The sequence below is a fragment of the Bolinopsis microptera genome, chromosome 5 (assembly GCF_026151205.1).
Source record: "Bolinopsis microptera isolate Bmic1 chromosome 5, MBARI_Bmic_1.0, whole genome shotgun sequence".
NCBI lineage: Eukaryota > Metazoa > Ctenophora > Tentaculata > Lobata > Bolinopsidae > Bolinopsis > Bolinopsis microptera.
The window spans coordinates 21977749-21997436 of record NC_087076.1 but is presented as its reverse complement, the minus strand read 5'-3'; the positions used below and the strand labels follow the sequence as shown (position 1 = coordinate 21997436).

The 19688-nt window shown below is 38.8% G+C and overlaps 1 protein-coding gene across 1 annotated transcript in view; it reads right to left on the bottom strand.

Moving 5' to 3' along the window:
* Window positions 1–8415: 8415 nt before the first annotated feature.
* LOC134816029 (delta-1-pyrroline-5-carboxylate dehydrogenase, mitochondrial-like) overlaps window positions 8416–19688 on the bottom strand; it is a 37643-nt gene continuing 26370 nt past the window's right edge. Inside the window, exon 14 of the mRNA XM_063824722.1 lies at window positions 8416–8878. Coding sequence (XP_063680792.1) covers window positions 8644–8878 — 235 coding nt within the window. The 3' untranslated portion in view covers window positions 8416–8643. The remainder of the gene's footprint in view (window positions 8879–19688) is intronic.

Below are 19688 nucleotides of genomic sequence, written 5' to 3'. Positions count from 1 at the left end.
GTGCAGCATGTTCGCGTCCCCACACAAAGTGACATTCTCACACCCCGGGTTGTAGGTCCAGTTCAGGCACTGTACACTCTGTGGAGAGGTGCTTGTTTATTTTGTTATTTTGTTATTTTATTTTTACAAGTATTTTATAGTATTGAATTTTGTGCACGAGTTTTAACCTTTGATTATAGATATAAGATAATGACTATAATATTATATAAATACATATTTAGAGCAAACATTGGCTGGCACTTCGGGCTAGTCCCCAACTAAAAAGTGTGAATTGTGATGATGACTCGAAAACGTGGCTTGATGGTTAACAATTTGACTGCAATAATGTAATATAATGCCTTGTACCGTACTTTCACAAGCTGGCTAAACGATATTGGATAACTTCTGAATACTATTAAAGGACGAAATGTGACCCATGAGTATGACCGCATTTGTATTTTTACCCAAACAAATATGATAGAAATATTATTCAAATTAACCAACTGATTGATGTTACTTACTGTACACAGCAGAAGGAGTGGAAGGAGATCTGTATAACTACTCATCTTTTGGAGGTTAACTTTCTGGCGTTTAGCTAAACAACATCATGCTACAAAAAAGGAGATGTGAGGGGGTACGAATAGTACAGTATATAATAATATTTGAAATAAATAAAGTATAGTATATATTTGTTAATATTACGTGAAATATTGAAGTTGGGAGAAAGAGCGAGGAGGGAGAAAAAGAGAGCCATTTTATGTCACATTTGTGGTAAAAAACCATCAATTAAACCACTTACCACCGATCAATTTGGAAAACCTTATTCATTTGGCTTCATCAGAGTTTTGTCAAAACTATACCGAAAAAACCAGTCCCGTAACTCTTACCGTTTTCTTGATTAAGCCGCTCGGAAATTACACGCGCACAGACAGACAGACAGACAGACAGACAGACAGACAGACAGACAGACAGACAGACAGACAGACAGACAGACAGACAGACAGACAGACAGACAGACAGACAGACAGACAGACAGACAGACAGACAGACAGACAGACAGACAGACAGACAGACAGACAGACAGACAGACAGACAGACAGACAGACAGACAGACAGACAGACAGACAGACAGACAGACAGACAGACAGACAGACAGACAGACAGACAGACAGACAGACAGACAGACAGACAGACAGACAGACAGACAGACAGACAGACAGACAGACAGACAGACAGACAGACAGACAGACAGACAGACAGACAGACAGACAGACAGACAGACAGACAGACAGACAGACAGACAGACAGACAGACAGACAGACAGACAGACAGACAGACAGACAGACAGACAGACAGACAGACAGACAGAAATTAAAATTTCCCTCTTCATACCGGTGCTAATCAAACCCTTCAAAATAAATGTGTTAAATTTGTTTAGTTTCCTCGCTGATCCCCCGACCCAAACAGGAATGTGCTTACATTACATCCTCATTGAAAATATAATAACATTATACATATATTACACATATTACATAATATATTATGTTCCCTCTACCATTTACTCTGTGAGATCATCGTTTCATCACACTCCTGTGTTTACTTGAATTCTCTCGTCGTATTTACTGTTTCCTTTCTGTTATAAACTCTGAATCTTCATCTTTTCTGTATTTCAAGTCGTAACGTTTTGTTTTTGGTATGAGATTAGAAGCTGAATATTAAAGCGAATTCGTCAGTGAAGTCTTTAAGATTAAGGCCAATTTGTTTCTCTTAACGAGCTTTAGCCCAACGTTCAAACCTTTTGTTGTGTAGAATTATAGATTTCACATAACACATATTGAATATTATCACTTTCATCATTACCTAATTTGACTACATAGGGCTGAAACTTTTATCGAAACGATCAACGAAACACAGTATTTACTACCCCGCTAGGCGCTACTATGCGACAAAGATATTGCGTAAAATATCTCCATATAATGTACACAATACGGACCCCATGTCTGAGCGGCTCTCCTCAAAAACAGTCTCTCCTTCTCGGAGCAGAAAGTTGAAAATCAAAAAAGACTTAAAATAATTAAAGGCGATAATGACAGATTAAAAACAAAAATCTCAGAAAAGAGGCATTGGAGGAACAAACTGTTATCTTCAAAATTAAATCTGAATTTGCCGGATTTGTCTGAAATCACTGCCGGAATTTCGCTACACCGGCCAATATTAATTTGCTGACAAGTCATAGTATTAGAACGAAAACACAGATAAAAGGACCTTTACCGATTGTCGAAATTCGACATCTAGCATCATCTAGCGTCATTTCACGCTAGATGACGCTAGATGAAGCTAGATGAAGCTAGATGAAGCTAGATGAAGCTAATTTCAACAATCGGTAAAGGTCCAGGTAAAGATTGTTATCGTGATGAAAATTTGGAAAATTTAAACTGAAACAATATATCTGCAACAACAAAGATTACACGATACGTTTGCAAGTACCTAAAGTATATTATACAACCCCTTCTAGTACCTATCTGGTAACGTTATCCGTTTGTAATTCTATACTGCATGACGTTATGAGTTATAAGTAGGGCTAGGGACATTCTTCAGCTATATCACTCACATTAAAAATATACTGTTTTCAATTTTCAAAGTAAAAGTTATCAGAGTATTAGATAGCCCGCCATCGCCCATCATATAGCTGTTTATTTTTTATTATATGTTCCCTTGGTCAGTAAATCTATAAATAGGTATACCGTATATGTATTGATGTTATCGTGAGTTTACACAAAAAAGGTGAGAAATTAGTTGAATGGGATTTGTTAAATTTAAGCTTGTATTAAGGTGATATTCTCGTGCTTGTTTCAATACCGTAACCAATCTCAACTGTTCTTTTAATAAAGTAATAACTCTGCAGCGTATCTTCTGCGCTCTTTTTTGTCGGCATTGACATTAAATGCGGATCAGTCATCAAGCAAGTTTATTGTTTATGAATTTGTTTGCTGTTTGTTACATTATGATGTAATTTGTATCTACAATCAGAAAATGTATTCGAATTTTCATTAATATATTTTAATTCTCTTGGCAGTTGCCCTAATCATGGACGAATATGTAAAGAATGGACAGGAAATATTCGACACATATTGCTCACCCACCATGGAGAACTCCCCCATCATGTTACCCAGAGCACCGAACCAAACCTACATTGATCTCTACCCAAACCCGGACCCAAATCAACCTGGTCCCAGTTTCGATGATGACAGAAGACGCCAAAAGAACTACGAGGCAGAAGTAGTAGTGTACCGTACTGTAGAGAAAGTGAAAGGGAACTTTATAGTTCTCCATAGCTTTAAGTACACCCATCACCAGTATAGGTTGTGTGACCGCAATCATGTTAAAAAGGGATGTCAGAAATGTGACAGAAAGTACGCCGCAAAAACGCACGGCGAGTGTGACTTTTTAATCATTGGTCAGGGATATTTTGTGATAATTGAGGTTAAGGACATGACCAATATCGTGGCAACTGATCCATCTGAGGTGTCCAAAGGTTATCAAGCGTTAAAGGGAACATTCGACAAATCACTAGAACAGAGAGAAAGAATGGTGAAACTGATCCAGAGTATCGACCAAGGTATGACTGTTCTGCACTTTACTGCTTATCCCAATTTTAGCAAGCAGTTTAGAAACGAGTTCCAGTTGACCGAAAAGGATTTATCTTCAATCATATTTGCAGAGGATCTAGACAGAACATGTATTATTGAAAGTGAAACAGAATATGAAAAAGCCTCCAGTGTATTACCTTCCCCCGATCCTCCTTCGTCTATTTTTTCGCGACTGATGGGATGCTTAAGGTGCATTAAAAGTGAGACTGAAATTGAGATCGATATTGAAAGTTTGCAGAGTGCAGAATCACTGAACTACATACCAGCACCCGATTCAATCATATTTGCAGAGGATCTAGACAGAACATGTATTATTGAAAGTGAAACAGAATATGAAAAAGCCTCCAGTGTATTACCTTCCCCCGATCCTCCTTCGTCTATTTTTTCGCGACTGATGGGATGCTTAAGGTGCATTAAAAGTGAGACTGAAATTGAGATCGATATTGAAAGTTTGCAGAGTGCAGAATCACTGAACTACATACCAGCACCCGATTTTGCAGATGTCGACAATTTCAGTGCATGGTGGGAAGACAAGGTTAATTCTGTGGTGTTGAACGAGTCACAGCGTGAAGAAGAGTTCGGCGATAGATTTAAAAAAGTAAGGAACATGTTACTGGCAATCTGGTGTACTGACAAAGACATTTGTGATAAAGAGAGGTGCAGTTTAGGAAGATGTGTAGCTGAGATTGATGAAAAGTTGAGGAGTGGAAAGTTCACGTTCAGGAGTAACAATCCCGGTGTTATTGAGGCCCCGTCCGTGATCAGAGATTACATTGGAGTACATAACCTCACTGAGCAACAATACAGTGCATTTAATTCTAAAGAGAAGCTTTTGTGGATTAATGGACCAGCGGGAGCCGGTAAGAGTGTCTTGTTATGCGGGAAGATCATAGAAGTGATCCAATCTGATGAAGAAAATAGAGTAGTCTTATTCAAATCCGAGCCGAATGCTACACAATTACAGCTTTATCAAGATGCATTTGATAAAGCTAATGTTAGATACAAGGTTACAAGGTTTAAAAAACAATACACACTTTCAGAGCTGGTAGCTGTAATAGCATTCAATCAGGTTTTGATAATAGAGATGAGAGGCACATTACATGATAAAACTTACGTGCCAAGGCTCATTAATGAAATGGGTGGCTTGAAATATTTAAGCGTGTTTATCGATGATTTTCAAGATTTTATCAATCATATCTTACCAGTTTTATCATATACTTTGGAGCGATGTACGCTTATAATAGACAGTATAATAAAGATATCACGTTCAATCATTGTATGGGTAGCCTGCGACTTGGTGCAGTATTACTTTGTGAGTCACAATATCCAGCTGAATTATCCAGTTACAGATATAGCCACTCTCTTAGTTTCCAAACTAACGTCAAATCAGTTAATTACATTATCAAAGAATTTACGAAATACTTGTGATTTATCAAATATTCTTGCAGTTTTAAGAGATAGTTTTATAACTGAGACTGAAGATTCAAACCGTTCTAACCTGATTTTGCCGAAACAAATCGCCGGTCATTATCTTCACGGTCCTAAAACTGTGATCCATGTTTTGAAAGTTTTGAATGAAACTTTGATCGGGGAAATTGTAGACAAATTATGTCAAAATAACATATCGATTACCTTAAACGGTATCTTGGTGTGCGGATTTGTTAATAATTTAATCAACATTTTTGAAAAGGGAGGTTTAAATTTAGATAACTTGGTACGCGTATATGATTCGAGACCTAGTCTTGGTTTGTACTCATCCCAGTGGCCAGCTGCTGTTATTGTACTGAGAATTTATATATAAAGGGGATCATCTGCTTTCAAGCTAGCTCAACTTTACCTTCAGATATCACGAGCACGTGTTTATTGTTGTGTTATCCTTGTTCTAGATGAGGGTCATAATGAACATTTTTCACTTTTGTTGCGGATTCTCAAAGATTTTGCTCAGATTGTTGAACACTAAATTTAAATGTCTGTTTCGCTGATGGGGTTGTTGGTCGATTTAATTTTGACGATAATGATTGACTGATCAATACCATCCTGCTTTTAAGTTTTAACCATGAAGCATACAAAGCACATACACTATCTAACGTATTTGACCAACAACCCTTTCATGTAGTTATACTATTATATCTGTAGCAGCTTACTACAGATTGCCTCTACAACTGTAAAGTATGTAGCCAAAAGAAGCAAAATCGATAAGGGGTCGTTCACACATTACGTAATCATCTGAAGGGGGGGGGGGGAGGTTTCCAAATGATTACGCTAGTGTAATTTAAACACAATAGCTATGTGTGAAACTGATAACGGAGGGGGAGGGGCGTAACAATTGTCTAATAAGTGATTACGTAATATGTGAACGACCTCTAAGCGAAAAAAAGGTGTATCTAGCGATATTTATGATAACATAATATTGCATATTATCTTTGTGACAAATTATTCAATAGTAATTTCTTACTTTATTGCTTATTATATGTATCATTTATTGTGCTGAACTGATCTGAAACTTAACAAACTATGCATCATTAATGGGACAACTAAATAATTCCATGTATTCATCGAGTACTAACTGTCATAGTTACTTTCAACACTTCTACATAATCCTGCTCGCGTCCTAATTCTAAATGGTGTTTCTCTTTTAAGTTCCCTAAGTTTTGTCTGAAACGGTTTGTACTCGCATTGTAATCAAGGTGGTAAGACTGAAACTTGCTGGACGGAGTCCGTACTCTGTAGTCCCCCAGTATTCTATAAACGAAGTACTAATATTACTTATATCGACATCTATACTTCTGCATAAATTTGCCTTACTGTTTACTTGTTAAATCACCTTCAAAGTCTATAGCTGAAGACATACTCAAAGAAAAGTACATCTACTCAAACACGTGACAACCCCACGTGATAAACCCCACGTGAAGCCCCACGTGACAACCCCACGTGACACCCCCACTCCCTCTACTCCACATGAGTAACAGACGCCCTACGGACGTCACATCTACAAGACTAAAATGTTCTCAGCTTCAGAGTTCGTTTATAATGGTAGTGGCACGGTGTCTGTTATTTGTTCTTCGTCTGTTTTTCACTGCATCTCTATTGGTAAGGTTTTATCTAGTTTTGACATGCTTACTGAGTATTAAAAGTTGTTGTCTTAAGGGATGCTAATTGCTAGTAAAAAGATCAAGTTATATAAATTTTAAAATATGAGTTATGGTGGATAACGCAGTGTTAACCACACTGCTTGCGTTATCACTGACCACCCAGCTGTTCGTTACGCGTATAATAACATAAACCCTTAAAACAACCTATTTTGTCAAAAGCTCAATTAATTGTTAACAGAAAGGTAAGAAACTGCGCTATTAAAACAATGTATTATCAGGTTGAAGGATCCGCTAAGAAGACAGAGGAACACCAGGAGAATGACACTGGTAACACTGGTAACCCTGGTAACCATAGTAACCCTGACACTTTCCCTTCTGATGAGGATGTCTCCAACACCATGTTCTGGTGTAAGTCTGCACATTTCTTACAAAGCAAACTTTTAGTGTTCTTTACATAATATGGTTATTTGAGGTAACGGAGTGTTAGAAAACGTTAGGTAAAATACTTGAAACAACATTGTAGCAGAATGTTTAAGAATAACAACATTGCATATAACTTGTAACAGTTTACAGTAACAGTCTTATCAGGGGTGTGGCCAGTAAGTGGGCTAGCGATAATAACAGCGTTCTACTGGATCTACTACGTTATCAGGTCACTTGTTTCGTGTTTCGGGTTTAAATCATCTGAAAAGCGGAAACAAGACCGGATCTTGAGTAACCACCAAGATGATTATGGGACGTTGCAAGTTGAGACTCGTGACGGTGTCGACAGCCAATACAGTGACTTTTGTGTGAGTATAGTTTACTATGTCTACTTTATTCAAATTACCGAGGTAAATTATCCCTAAATTTTAAATCAGATGGATATGGTAATATAAAATCACGTTTTCGTTGGCATATGAAGCTCCTGTATATGTAAACGTGTAACGTCGCTGATACCAATAATCAACGACGAAATTTATAAACATGAGGTTAAATAAGAAGAATTCAGTTTTAAGTTTAAATTGTTAAGCTGTTAACCAACCTAGCTACGATCAATATTTTCCAGCCCAGCCCACGAATCATAATCTACGACAAAGAAAAGCAGGGAAACACGTTCGGAAACACAATAATCTGTAATGCTACCCGGTTTCCGTCCGATACGAGCTGCATTTCTGCCATCACACAACACATGACCGTACCCAGAAACAGTATGAGAACTCCGCAGAATTGGGAATGTAAAAAACCACTTTTAATCAGTGATAAGGACGGGAATTCAGGAATATCTTACACAGGAGAGTTTATACTCCCCTGGAATAAACACTGAGGTTTACCGTTATTGAGTGTTGAGGGATAAGAGATCTTACCTGATTTTCAGGACAACACTGATCACTTGTCTTCTTGAAATCGTCCTGTAACACATCCTATGATATTTTGATATTTTGTTCTCAGAATGGAGCGAACTTGTATTCAATATTATTTGTAGTAAACAACTGACACAACTGTGACAGATCTTCTGAAATTCTCGTGACATTTTGAATTCTACATTTGCGCGCGTAGCACGTACGTGACGATGCTTACACAACTTAGGAATATTGAAGCGTTTTCCTGCAAGAGGATCCAGAAGACCCCACATTGAATTTGGAATATTATGTGTATTTATGATTTAAATTATATACTAATATAAGATTCTGATCGAGTAATGAGAAGCTGTGTTATTATAAATTGGTGTAAATCACAAAACTATTACTATACTTGACATCAACACATGTACACAAAAAATAGGATATAACTAAAATATTAATGTGAAAACCTCCAAACTGGTATTATATTTATAATATTAAACTATTAAAGAACCTGTTGTTCCCAATATATGAATTACAAATTTAGCATGCAAAATATCCAAAAAAGGTTCGTGAAAATAAATTAAAGTGTATGCTCCACTACTGTTCCATGTAGGGATAGGAGTGGGTAGTAAGGGGGACCAAGGTTTCTTTAATCGCCTGAGGGGATGTCCACTTTGATATGAGGTTCAGGCTGACAGCCTTGTCGTTTGTTCCACTGGCACGTGACCCCCCGAAAGGCTGCTGACCCACCACACTTCCTGTACTCTTGTCGTTGAAGTAGATGTTGCCTGCTGTGTGTCGTAGTGCTTTGTGTGTCTCGTGTAGGATAGACCTGGGTGGTAAAATGGGGTCAAGAAATTTCACATACTTGTAAGAGACCTTCACATACTGGTTTAAAGAATTAAAGAATTTAAAGGGATAGATATAACAATCAATATAAAATGATTACATACTAATCTATAAAGTACTGATGAGAATATTTAATAAGAGCTGCATGCTGACCTGTCCCTACAGAAGATAGACCCAGTAAGCCCGTAAGGCGAGGTACTATCTATGAGAATATTTAATAAGAGCTGCATGCTGACCTGTCCCTACAGAAGATAGACTCAGTAAGCCCGTAAGGCGAGGTACTATCTATGAGAATATTTAATAAGAGCTGCATGCTGACCTGTCCCTACAGAAGATAGAACCAGTAAGCTAGTAAGAGGAGGTACTATCTATGAGAATATTTAATAAGAGCTGCATGCTGACCTGTCCCTACAGAAGATAGAACCAGTAAGCTAGTAAGAGGAGGTACTATCTATGAGAATATTTAATAAGAGCTGCATGCTGACCTGTCCCTACAGAAGATAGAACCAGTAAGCTAGTAAGAGGAGGTACTATCTATGAGAATATTTAATAAGAGCTGCATGCTGACCTGTCCCTACAGAAGATAGAACCAGTAAGCTAGTAAGAGGAGGTACTATCTATGAGAATATTTAATAAGAGCTGCATGCTGACCTGTCCCTACAGAAGATAGAACCAGTAAGCTAGTAAGAGGAGGTACTATCTATGAGAATATTTAATAAGAGCTGCATGCTGACCTGTCCCTACAGAAGATAGAACCAGTAAGCTAGTAAGAGGAGGTACTATCTATGAGAATATTTAATAAGAGCTGCATGCTGACCTGTCCCTACAGAAGATAGACCCAGTAAGCTAGTAAGAGGAGGTACTATCTATGAGAATATATAATAAGAGCTGCATGCTGACCTGTCCCTACAGAAGATAGAACCAGTAAGCTAGTAAGAGGAGGTACTATCTATGAGAATATTTAATAAGAGCTGCATGCTGACCTGTCCCTACAGAAGATAGAACCAGTAAGCTAGTAAGAGGAGGTACTATCTATGAGAATATTTAATAAGAGCTGCATGCTGACCTGTCCCTACAGAAGATAGACTCAGTAAGCCCGTAAGGCGAGGTACTATCTATGAGAATATTTAATAAGAGCTGCATGCTGACCTGTCCCTACAGAAGATAGAACCAGTAAACCTGAAGGATAGGTACTATCTATGAGAATATTTAATAAGAGCTGCATGCTGACCTGTCCCTACAGAAGATAGAACCAGTAAGCTAGTAAGAGGAGGTACTATCTATGAGAATATTTAATAAGAGCTGCATGCTGACCTGTCCCTACAGAAGATAGAACCAGTAAGCTAGTAAGAGGAGGTACTATCTATGAGAATATTTAATAAGAGCTGCATGCTGACCTGTCCCTACAGAAGATAGACCCAGTAAGAGGAGGTACTATCTATGAGAATATTTAATAAGAGCTGCATGCTGACCTGTCCCTACAGAAGATAGAACCAGTAAGCTAGTAAGAGGAGGTACTATCTATGAGAATATTTAATAAGAGCTGCATGCTGACCTGTCCCTACAGAAGATAGAACCAGTAAACCTGAAGGATAGGTACTATCTATGAGAATATTTAATAAGAGCTGCATGCTGACCTGTCCCTACAGAAGATAGAACCAGTAAACCTGAAGGATAGGTACTATCTATGAGAATATTTAATAAGAGCTGCATGCTGACCTGTCCCTACAGAAGATAGAACCAGTAAACCTGAAGGATAGGTACTATCTATGAGAATATATAATAAGAGCTGCATGCTGACCTGTCCCTACAGAAGATAGACCCAGTAAACCTGAAGGATAGGTACTATCTATGAGAATATTTAATAAGAGCTGCATGCTGACCTGTCCCTACAGAAGATAGACCCAGTAAGAGGAGGTACTATCTATGAGAATATTTAATAAGAGCTGCATGCTGACCTGTCCCTACAGAAGATAGACCCAGTAAGAGGAGGTACTATCTATGAGAATATTTAATAAGAGCTGCATGCTGACCTGTCCCTACAGAAGATAGAACCAGTAAACCTGAAGGATAGGTACTATCTATGAGAATATTTAATAAGAGCTGCATGCTGACCTGTCCCTACAGAAGATAGAACCAGTAAGCTAGTAAGAGGAGGTACTATCTATGAGAATATTTAATAAGAGCTGCATGCTGACCTGTCCCTACAGAAGATAGAACCAGTAAACCTGAAGGATAGGTACTATCTATGAGAATATTTAATAAGAGCTGCATGCTGACCTGTCCCTACAGAAGATAGAACCAGTAAGAGGAGGTACTATCTATGAGAATATTTAATAAGAGCTGCATGCTGACCTGTCCCTACAGAAGATAGAACCAGTAAGAGGAGGTACTATCTATGAGAATATTTAATAAGAGCTGCATGCTGACCTGTCCCTACAGAAGATAGACCCAGTAAGCTAGTAAGAGGAGGTACTATCTATGAGAATATTTAATAAGAGCTGCATGCTGACCTGTCCCTACAGAAGATAGACCCAGTAAGAGGAGGTACTATCTATGAGAATATTTAATAAGAGCTGCATGCTGACCTGTCCCTACAGAAGATAGAACCAGTAAGAGGAGGTACTATCTATGAGAAAATTTAATAAGAGCTGCATGCTGACCTGTCCCTACAGAAGATAGACCCAGTAAGAGGAGGTACTATCTATGAGAATATTTAATAAGAGCTGCATGCTGACCTGTCCCTACAGAAGATAGAACCAGTAAGAGGAGGTACTATCTATGAGAATATTTAATAAGAGCTGCATGCTGACCTGTCCCTACAGAAGATAGACCCAGTAAGCTAGTAAGAGGAGGTACTATCTATGAGAATATTTAATAAGAGCTGCATGCTGACCTGTCCCTACAGAAGATAGAACCAGTAAGCTAGTAAGAGGAGGTACTATCTATGAGAATATTTAATAAGAGCTGCATGCTGACCTGTCCCTACAGAAGATAGAACCAGTAAACCTGAAGGATAGGTACTATCTATGAGAATATTTAATAAGAGCTGCATGCTGACCTGTCCCTACAGAAGATAGAACCAGTAAGAGGAGGTACTATCTATGAGAATATTTAATAAGAGCTGCATGCTGACCTGTCCCTACAGAAGATAGACCCAGTAAACCTGAAGGATAGGTACTATCTATGAGAATATTTAATAAGAGCTGCATGCTGACCTGTCCCTACAGAAGATAGAACCAGTAAGAGGAGGTACTATCTATGAGAATATTTAATAAGAGCTGCATGCTGACCTGTCCCTACAGAAGATAGAACCAGTAAACCTGAAGGATAGGTACTATCTATGAGAATATTTAATAAGAGCTGCATGCTGACCTGTCCCTACAGAAGATAGAACCAGTAAGAGGAGGTACTATCTATGAGAATATTTAATAAGAGCTGCATGCTGACCTGTCCCTACAGAAGATAGAACCAGTAAGAGGAGGTACTATCTATGAGAATATTTAATAAGAGCTGCATGCTGACCTGTCCCTACAGAAGATAGACCCAGTAAACCTGAAGGATAGGTACTATCTATGAGAATATTTAATAAGAGCTGCATGCTGACCTGTCCCTACAGAAGATAGAACCAGTAAGAGGAGGTACTATCTATGAGAATATTTAATAAGAGCTGCATGCTGACCTGTCCCTACAGAAGATAGAACCAGTAAACCTGAAGGATAGGTACTATCTATGAGAATATTTAATAAGAGCTGCATGCTGACCTGTCCCTACAGAAGATAGAACCAGTAAGAGGAGGTACTATCTATGAGAATATTTAATAAGAGCTGCATGCTGACCTGTCCCTACAGAAGATAGACCCAGTAAGAGGAGGTACTATCTATGAGAATATTTAATAAGAGCTGCATGCTGACCTGTCCCTACAGAAGATAGAACCAGTAAACCTGAAGGATAGGTACTATCTATGAGAATATTTAATAAGAGCTGCATGCTGACCTGTCCCTACAGAAGATAGAACCAGTAAGCTAGTAAGAGGAGGTACTATCTATGAGAATATTTAATAAGAGCTGCATGCTGACCTGTCCCTACAAAAGATAGACCCAGTAAACCTGAAGGATAGGTACTATCTATGAGAATATTTAATAAGAGCTGCATGCTGACCTGTCCCTACAGAAGATAGAACCAGTAAACCTGAAGGATAGGTACTATCTATGAGAATATTTAATAAGAGCTGCATGCTGACCTGTCCCTACAGAAGATAGAACCAGTAAGCTAGTAAGGCGAGGTACTATCTATGAGAATATTTAATAAGAGCTGCATGCTGACCTGTCCCTACAGAAGATAGAACCAGTAAACCTGAAGGATAGGTACTATCTATGAGAATATTTAATAAGAGCTGCATGCTGACCTGTCCCTACAGAAGATAGAACCAGTAAACCTGAAGGATAGGTACTATCTATGAGAATATTTAATAAGAGCTGCATGCTGACCTGTCCCTACAGAAGATAGACCCAGTAAACCTGAAGGATAGGTACTATCTATGAGAATATATAATAAGAGCTGCATGCTGACCTGTCCCTACAGAAGATAGAACCAGTAAGCTAGTAAGAGGAGGTACTATCTATGAGAATATTTAATAAGAGCTGCATGCTGACCTGTCCCTACAGAAGATAGAACCAGTAAGCTAGTAAGAGGAGGTACTATCTATGAGAATATTTAATAAGAGCTGCATGCTGACCTGTCCCTACAGAAGATAGAACCAGTAAGCTAGTAAGAGGAGGTACTATCTATGAGAATATTTAATAAGAGCTGCATGCTGACCTGTCCCTACAGAAGATAGAACCAGTAAGAGGAGGTACTATCTATGAGAATATTTAATAAGAGCTGCATGCTGACCTGTCCCTACAGAAGATAGAACCAGTAAGCTAGTAAGGCGAGGTACTATCTATGAGAATATTTAATAAGAGCTGCATGCTGACCTGTCCCTACAGAAGATAGAACCAGTAAGAGGAGGTACTATCTATGAGAATATTTAATAAGAGCTGCATGCTGACCTGTCCCTACAGAAGATAGAACCAGTAAGAGGAGGTACTATCTATGAGAATATATAATAAGAGCTGCATGCTGACCTGTCCCTACAGAAGATAGAATCAGTAAGAGGAGGTACTATCTATGAGAATATTTAATAAGAGCTGCATGCTGACCTGTCCCTACAGAAGATAGAACCAGTAAGAGGAGGTACTATCTATGAGAATATTTAATAAGAGCTGCATGCTGACCTGTCCCTACAGAAGATAGAACCAGTAAGCTAGTAAGAGGAGGTACTATCTATGAGAATATATAATAAGAGCTGCATGCTGACCTGTCCCTACAGAAGATAGAACCAGTAAGCTAGTAAGAGAGGTACTATCTATGAGAATATATAATAAGAGCTGCATGCTGACCTGTCCCTACAGAAGATAGAACCAGTAAGCTAGTAAGAGGAGGTACTATCTATGAGAATATATAATAAGAGCTGCATGCTGACCTGTCCCTACAGAAGATAGAACCAGTAAGCTAGTAAGAGGAGGTACTATCTATGAGAATATATAATAAGAGCTGCATGCTGACCTGTCCCTACAGAAGATAGACCCAGTAAGCCCGTAAGGCGAGGTACTATCTATGAGAATATATAATAAGAGCTGCATGCTGACCTGTCCCTACAGAAGATAGAACCAGTAAGCTAGTAAGAGGAGGTACTATCTATGAGAATATATAATAAGAGCTGCATGCTGACCTGTCCCTACAGAAGATAGACCCAGTAAGCTAGTAAGAGGAGGTACTATCTATGAGAATATTTAATAAGAGCTGCATGCTGACCTGTCCCTACAGAAGATAGAACCAGTAAGCTAGTAAGAGGAGGTACTATCTATGAGAATATATAATAAGAGCTGCATGCTGACCTGTCCCTACAGAAGATAGAACCAGTAAGCTAGTAAGAGGAGGTACTATCTATGAGAATATTTAATAAGAGCTGCATGCTGACCTGTCCCTACAGAAGATAGAACCAGTAAGCTAGTAAGAGGAGGTACTATCTATGAGAATATATAATAAGAGCTGCATGCTGACCTGTCCCTACAGAAGATAGAACCAGTAAGCTAGTAAGAGGAGGTACTATCTATGAGAATATTTAATAAGAGCTGCATGCTGACCTGTCCCTACAGAAGATAGAACCAGTAAGAGGAGGTACTATCTATGAGAATATTTAATAAGAGCTGCATGCTGACCTGTCCCTACAGAAGATAGAGCCAGTAAGCTAGTAAGAGGAGGTACTATCTATGAGAATATTTAATAAGAGCTGCATGCTGACCTGTCCCTACAGAAGATAGAACCAGTAAGCTAGTAAGAGGAGGTACTATCTATGAGAATATTTAATAAGAGCTGCATGCTGACCTGTCCCTACAGAAGATAGACCCAGTAAGCTAGTAAGAGGAGGTACTATCTATGAGAATATTTAATAAGAGCTGCATGCTGACCTGTCCCTACAGAAGATAGAACCAGTAAGCTAGTAAGAGGAGGTACTATCTATGAGAATATATAATAAGAGCTGCATGCTGACCTGTCCCTACAGAAGATAGACCAGTAAGCTAGTAAGAGGAGGTACTATCTATGAGAATATTTAATAAGAGCTGCATGCTGACCTGTCCCTACAGAAGATAGAACCAGTAAGCTAGTAAGAGGAGGTACTATCTATGAGAATATATAATAAGAGCTGCATGCTGACCTGTCCCTACAGAAGATAGACCCAGTAAGCTAGTAAGAGGAGGTACTATCTATGAGAATATTTAATAAGAGCTGCATGCTGACCTGTCCCTACAGAAGATAGAACCAGTAAGCTAGTAAGAGGAGGTACTATCTATGAGAATATTTAATAAGAGCTGCATGCTGACCTGTCCCTACAGAAGATAGAACCAGTAAGCTAGTAAGAGGAGGTACTATCTATGAGAATATTTAATAAGAGCTGCATGCTGACCTGTCCCTACAGAAGATAGAACCAGTAAGCTAGTAAGAGGAGGTACTATCTATGAGAATATTTAATAAGAGCTGCATGCTGACCTGTCCCTACAGAAGATAGAACCAGTAAGCTAGTAAGAGGAGGTACTATCTATGAGAATATTTAATAAGAGCTGCATGCTGACCTGTCCCTACAGAAGATAGAACCAGTAAGCTAGTAGAGGAGGTACTATCTATGAGAATATTTAATAAGAGCTGCATGCTGACCTGTCCCTACAGAAGATAGAACCAGTAAGCTAGTAAGAGGAGGTACTATCTATGAGAATATTTAATAAGAGCTGCATGCTGACCTGTCCCTACAGAAGATAGAACCAGTAAGCTAGTAAGAGGAGGTACTATCTATGAGAATATTTAATAAGAGCTGCATGCTGACCTGTCCCTACAGAAGATAGAACCAGTAAGCTAGTAAGAGGAGGTACTATCTATGAGAATATTTAATAAGAGCTGCATGCTGACCTGTCCCTACAGAAGATAGAACCAGTAAGCTAGTAAGAGGAGGTACTATCTATGAGAATATTTAATAAGAGCTGCATGCTGACCTGTCCCTACAGAAGATAGAACCAGTAAGAGGAGGTACTATCTATGAGAATATTTAATAAGAGCTGCATGCTGACCTGTCCCTACAGAAGATAGAACCAGTAAGCTAGTAAGAGGAGGTACTATCTATGAGAATATTTAATAAGAGCTGCATGCTGACCTGTCCCTACAGAAGATAGAACCAGTAAGCTAGTAAGAGGAGGTACTATCTATGAGAATATTTAATAAGAGCTGCATGCTGACCTGTCCCTACAGAAGATAGACCCAGTAAGAGGAGGTACTATCTATGAGAATATTTAATAAGAGCTGCATGCTGACCTGTCCCTACAGAAGATAGAACCAGTAAGCTAGTAAGAGGAGGTACTATCTATGAGAATATTTAATAAGAGCTGCATGCTGACCTGTCCCTACAGAAGATAGAACCAGTAAGAGGAGGTACTATCTATGAGAATATTTAATAAGAGCTGCATGCTGACCTGTCCCTACAGAAGATAGAACCAGTAAGCTAGTAAGGCGAGGTACTATCTATGAGAATATATAATAAGAGCTGCATGCTGACCTGTCCCTACAGAAGATAGAACCAGTAAGCTAGTAAGAGGAGGTACTATCTATGAGAATATTTAATAAGAGCTGCATGCTGACCTGTCCCTACAGAAGATAGAACCAGTAAGAGGAGGTACTATCTATGAGAATATTTAATAAGAGCTGCATGCTGACCTGTCCCTACAGAAGATAGAACCAGTAAACCTGAAGGATAGGTACTATCTATGAGAATATATAATAAGAGCTGCATGCTGACCTGTCCCTACAGAAGATAGACCCAGTAAGAGGAGGTACTATCTATGAGAATATTTAATAAGAGCTGCATGCTGACCTGTCCCTACAGAAGATAGAACCAGTAAGCTAGTAAGAGGAGGTACTATCTATGAGAATATTTAATAAGAGCTGCATGCTGACCTGTCCCTACAGAAGATAGAACCAGTAAGCTAGTAAGAGGAGGTACTATCTATGAGAATATATAATAAGAGCTGCATGCTGACCTGTCCCTACAGAAGATAGACCCAGTAAGAGGAGGTACTATCTATGAGAATATTTAATAAGAGCTGCATGCTGACCTGTCCCTACAGAAGATAGAACCAGTAAGAGGAGGTACTATCTATGAGAATATTTAATAAGAGCTGCATGCTGACCTGTCCCTACAGAAGATAGACCCAGTAAACTAGTAAGAGGAGGTACTATCTATGAGAATATTTAATAAGAGCTGCATGCTGACCTGTCCCTACAGAAGATAGACCCAGTAAGAGGAGGTACTATCTATGAGAATATTTAATAAGAGCTGCATGCTGACCTGTCCCTACAGAAGATAGACCCAGTAAACTAGTAAGAGGAGGTACTATCTATGAGAATATTTAATAAGAGCTGCATGCTGACCTGTCCCTACAGAAGATAGAACCAGTAAGAGGAGGTACTATCTATGAGAATATTTAATAAGAGCTGCATGCTGACCTGTCCCTACAGAAGATAGAACCAGTAAGCTAGTAAGAGGAGGTACTATCTATGAGAATATATAATAAGAGCTGCATGCTGACCTGTCCCTACAGAAGATAGACCCAGTAAGAGGAGGTACTATCTATGAGAATATTTAATAAGAGCTGCATGCTGACCTGTCCCTACAGAAGATAGACCCAGTAAACCTGAAGGATAGGTACTATCTATGAGAATATTTAATAAGAGCTGCATGCTGACCTGTCCCTACAGAAGATAGAACCAGTAAGCTAGTAAGAGGCGGTACTATCTATGAGAATATTTAATAAGAGCTGCATGCTGACCTGTCCCTACAGAAGATAGAACCAGTAAACCTGAAGGATAGGTACTATCTATGAGAATATTTAATAAGAGCTGCATGCTGACCTGTCCCTACAGAAGATAGAACCAGTAAACCTGAAGGATAGGTACTATCTATGAGAATATTTAATAAGAGCTGCATGCTGACCTGTCCCTACAGAAGATAGACCCAGTAAGAGGAGGTACTATCTATGAGAATATCTAATAAGAGCTGCATGCTGACCTGTCCCTACAGAAGATAGACCCAGTAAACCTGAAGGATAGGTACTATCTATGAGAATATTTAATAAGAGCTGCATGCTGACCTGTCCCTACAGAAGATAGAACCAGTAAGCCTGAAGGATAGGTACTATCTATGAGAATATTTAATAAGAGCTGCATGCTGACCTGTCCCTACAGAAGATAGACCCAGTAAACCTGAAGGATAGGTACTATCTATGAGAATATTTAATAAGAGCTGCATGCTGACCTGTCCCTACAGAAGATAGAACCAGTAAGAGGAGGTACTATCTATGAGAATATTTAATAAGAGCTGCATGCTGACCTGTCCCTACAGAAGATAGAACCAGTAAACCTGAAGGATAGGTACTATCTATGAGAATATTTAATAAGAGCTGCATGCTGACCTGTCCCTACAGAAGATAGACCCAGTAAACTAGTAAGAGGAGGTACTATCTATGAGAATATTTAATAAGAGCTGCATGCTGACCTGTCCCTACAGAAGATAGAACCAGTAAACCTGAAGGATAGGTACTATCTATGAGAATATTTAATAAGAGCTACATGCTGACCTGTCCCTACAGAAGATAGAACCAGTAAACCTGAAGGATAGGTACTATCTATGAGAATATTTAATAAGAGCTGCATGCTGACCTGTCCCTACAGAAGATAGAACCAGTAAACCTGAAGGATAGGTACTATCTATGAGAATATATAATAAGAGCTGCATGCTGACCTGTCCCTACAGAAGATAGAACCAGTAAGCTAGTAAGAGGAGGTACTATCTATGAGAATATTTAATAAGAGCTGTATGCTGACCTGTCCCTACAGAAGATAGAACCAGTAAGCCCGTAAGGCGAGGTACTATCTATGAGAATATTTAATAAGAGCTGCATGCTGACCTGTCCCTACAGAAGATAGACCCAGTAAACTAGTAAGAGGAGGTACTATCTATGAGAATATTTAATAAGAGCTGCATGCTGACCTGTCCCTACAGAAGATAGACCCAGTAAGAGGAGGTACTATCTATGAGAATATTTAATAAGAGCTGCATGCTGACCTGTCCCTACAGAAGATAGACCCAGTAAACTAGTAAGAGGAGGTACTATCTATGAGAATATTTAATAAGAGCTGCATGC